This window comes from Bison bison, unplaced genomic scaffold, assembly GCF_000754665.1.
Source record: "Bison bison bison isolate TAMUID 2011002044 unplaced genomic scaffold, Bison_UMD1.0 scf7180017864472, whole genome shotgun sequence".
NCBI classification, from domain to species: Eukaryota; Metazoa; Chordata; class Mammalia; order Artiodactyla; family Bovidae; genus Bison; species Bison bison.
The window spans coordinates 8,262,424-8,265,665 of NW_011495033.1; the positions used below are offsets into that span (position 1 = coordinate 8,262,424).

The window sequence follows — 3,242 nt, forward strand, 5'->3', positions numbered from 1 at the left end:
GTGCCTTTTATTTACTTTATGTGGAAATTTAATTTATGTACAATAAAGTGCAGACATTTTAAGTGTACAATTTCATGAATTTTAAATAGACAACTGCTTAAGCACCCCTCTGAGTTAAGATAAAGAACATGTCTGCCTCTAAAAAGGCTCCTGCATGATGTCAACACCACGAAGGAAACCACGATTCCATTGCTTAGTTTTACCCTTTAACAAGATAAATATCTTTTTCTTAGCAATTGTCAAATATTTTTAAGAACAATAAACTCACATTTTAATGAAGATGGAAATCTTCCAGCAATGTAATAATGCTGTAATTTGATTAAGAGCCTTAATAATAGCCATATAACTTGATTTATTAATATTTTAGCTATAGAATTGGAGACAGTAATGATTATGTTGCATCAGTTTTCTCATAATTGTTGTTTATGATTGTGAAAAAGTGAAAATGGTATAATTTCCAACTGTAGAGAAAGGCTTCACTTAATTATCGTGACTTTATATATGGGCCCTTATGGAATATTTAGCATTCAAGATTATTGGGGAATATTGAATGATTAGTGAAAAGTCTGGAAATGTTCATTGAAAAGGCAACATGCAAACTTGGATTTGATGAAGAGATTTTAGCTAGAATACCAAAAGCAACATCTATGAAAGAAAAAATTGATAAATTGAACTTTATTAAAATTTAAAACTTTTGCTCTGTGAAAACTGTTGTTAAGAAAATAAGCTACAGCCTGTGGAGAAAATATTTGCAATGCACATATCTGGTAAAGGATTTGAATGCAAAATGTAAAAAGAACTTTTCAAAGTCAATTGTAAGGCAACAAACAACCCACCTTTTTTAAGTGGGCAAAACACTGGACACCAAAAGTAAAAGGCATTTTTCAAACAGACCTGTTCTATCTGAATCTGCATGAAATACTGGACTTCTTTGTATCATTTCACTTGGAGAGAAACTTTAGTGTCTGATAAAATATTTGAAAATCACCACTCGGCAAGATTGTAGGCTTCCCTGGTGGCTCAGTAGTAAAGAATCTACCTGCCAATGCCGGAGATGCAGGTTTGATTTCTGGGTCTGGAAAATCCCTTGGAGAAGGAAATGTCAGCCCACTCCAGTATTCTTGCCTGGGAAATTCCATGGACAGAGGAGCCTGATGGGCTACAGTCCATGGTGTCACAAAGAGTCAGACAGGACTTGGCGACTAAAACAACAACAACCCTATAAGATCAGTATGTGTTGTCCAGTTCTTAGGCTTCACAACAGAACATTCCAGAGCCTGAAGACTTGAAGATGCCTGGATTTACCATTCTGCCAAGATTCTATCAAGCTACCTGTGTGAGATTCTAAAGGAGCGTAGCTGGTTTAGGATGGCAGAGACCAGAGACAGACAAAGAGCCCAGGCAAAGACTTAGGGCCCCTTCCCCGACCTCCTGGACCCTGAGGAGGCCCCAGGCCATTGATTCTTTCCATCCCACTAGGAACTCAGCTTCCATTCTTCCTTTCCAATAGATCATGTTCCGTTTCAAAGAAATCAGAGCTCTTAATAGTCTAATGATGTCACTTTGTACATTTTACTGGCATGGACACATATCCTTCCACCTCTGCCCCACAGCCCAAACAGATGATGGAAACTGTACAACTTCCTTTTCTCAGTGTTCGGAAATCACCACCAAGATCTGGTGCTTACTCAGCACATTCAGGGGCTTCTTCGGTCCTTCCTTAAACATCACCCTACCCATGCACTCTGCTCCCTATAAAAGGCAGGCAGATCAGCCACAGGAGCCAGATTTCCACAGACTGAGACCAACTCAGCAACCGCCAACTCTCAGGCTGAAGCCCCCGTGCTCACCCTCCAACATGAAGGTCTCCGCTGGGATTCTGTGTCTGCTGCTCGTGGCAGCCACCTTCGGCACCCAGGTGCTCGCTCAGCCAGGTAAGGCTCCTCTCTTCTTAAGCCTTAACGCTTTCACTACCCCAGCTACTAACCCCGGGCATAAGTCACCCCATGCCTGCAAAGATGGAGAAGGTGAAAGCAAGAGAAGAATTAAGAGCTGGCACCTCACAGCTGGTCAGAGGCAGGACCAGAGCTAGAAGCTCAGGCCCCTGGGCCCAGGCTCCATTATCTTGCCTGACCTTCGGGACACTAAATGCACTCTCAACAATCCTCATCTTGTATTTGGATGAGGCAGAGAAGGAAGGACCATTTCTCATTGTGGATGAAAAAGACATTTCAGGCAATGGTAGAGAGGAAGAAATTCTTGCTGGAGGCTTCCAATGTTGGATTATGGTCCAGCGTAACTTCCAGAATGGTGGCTGTGAAGGATAAAGACCCATAGGCATCTATCTCAGCATGTGACATAGGTTGGCTCTAAGCCCATGGAGACAGAGCTGGGAAGCAAGTTCTTAGAAAGTATCTTCCCAGGTTCAGAGGTTTTGGATCAACAGACTCTCTGAAATCACACTACAAGGATTAATCTTGTTACTCAAGATTTCCCCATTTACAGTCAACAATGAGAGACCCCACAGTTCAGTAGAAGAAACTGACTCACAGGTACCATTTTACCTGCGGGATCTGGACTAAGGCTCTGAACGTGGGAGTGGTGGGTCCTAGCTAGAATTCAAGCACTAGCTTTATCTCCTATCTTCTTTATTTTCTCTGACACATGTGTACTTACAATACATCATAACTCTTTGGTTCTTTGCAAAATGTTTTTCAGATTCAGTTTCTACCCCAATCACCTGCTGCTTTAGTGTGATCAATGGGAAGATCCCCTTCAAGAAGCTGGACAGCTACACGAGAATCACCAACAGCCAGTGTCCCCAGGAAGCTGTGATGTAAGTGGACCATGCCCTGGCACCCACAGCCAAAAGCTCTATCTGACTTCTATGCGTCCAAATGAGTCAGATAAATGAAACACCTAAGCCAAAGGACCCTTTACTCCATAGACAAACTGAACCCACAAGAAGGAAAATATACACACTCCGGGCTCCTCTTCTAGGAGTTTGGTCAGATCATCCAAGTTCCTTTAGCCAAGGGTCTGGAGGGCTTCCCCTGGGGCAGTAACAGCAGAACTTCTTTTCTGGAAAAGAAGTTTCTTCCTCCTATTTCCCCTTCTTCCTGTCCCCATTCAGGCTCCTCAACCAGGGAGCAAGGGCTAATCAGCTTTAGGGGCCAATGGATCAAACTCCTGGGAAATATCCTCAAGACACTCCATTTAACTCTGCCCTCTTTTCCCCACAG

General features: G+C 42.8%; 1 protein-coding gene across 1 annotated transcript; it reads left to right on the forward strand.

Moving 5' to 3' along the window:
• The first annotated feature begins 1,798 nt into the window (after nucleotides 1-1,798).
• On the forward strand, nucleotides 1,799-2,968 carry LOC105003997 (C-C motif chemokine 8). Its single transcript, XM_010861487.1, has 2 exons — nucleotides 1,799-1,934; nucleotides 2,719-2,968. The coding sequence occupies exons 1-2, from the start codon at nucleotides 1,859-1,861 to the stop codon at nucleotides 2,838-2,840; spliced, it is 198 nt and encodes a 65-aa protein (XP_010859789.1). The 5' UTR covers nucleotides 1,799-1,858; the 3' UTR covers nucleotides 2,841-2,968.
• The last annotated feature ends 274 nt before the right edge of the window (nucleotides 2,969-3,242 follow it).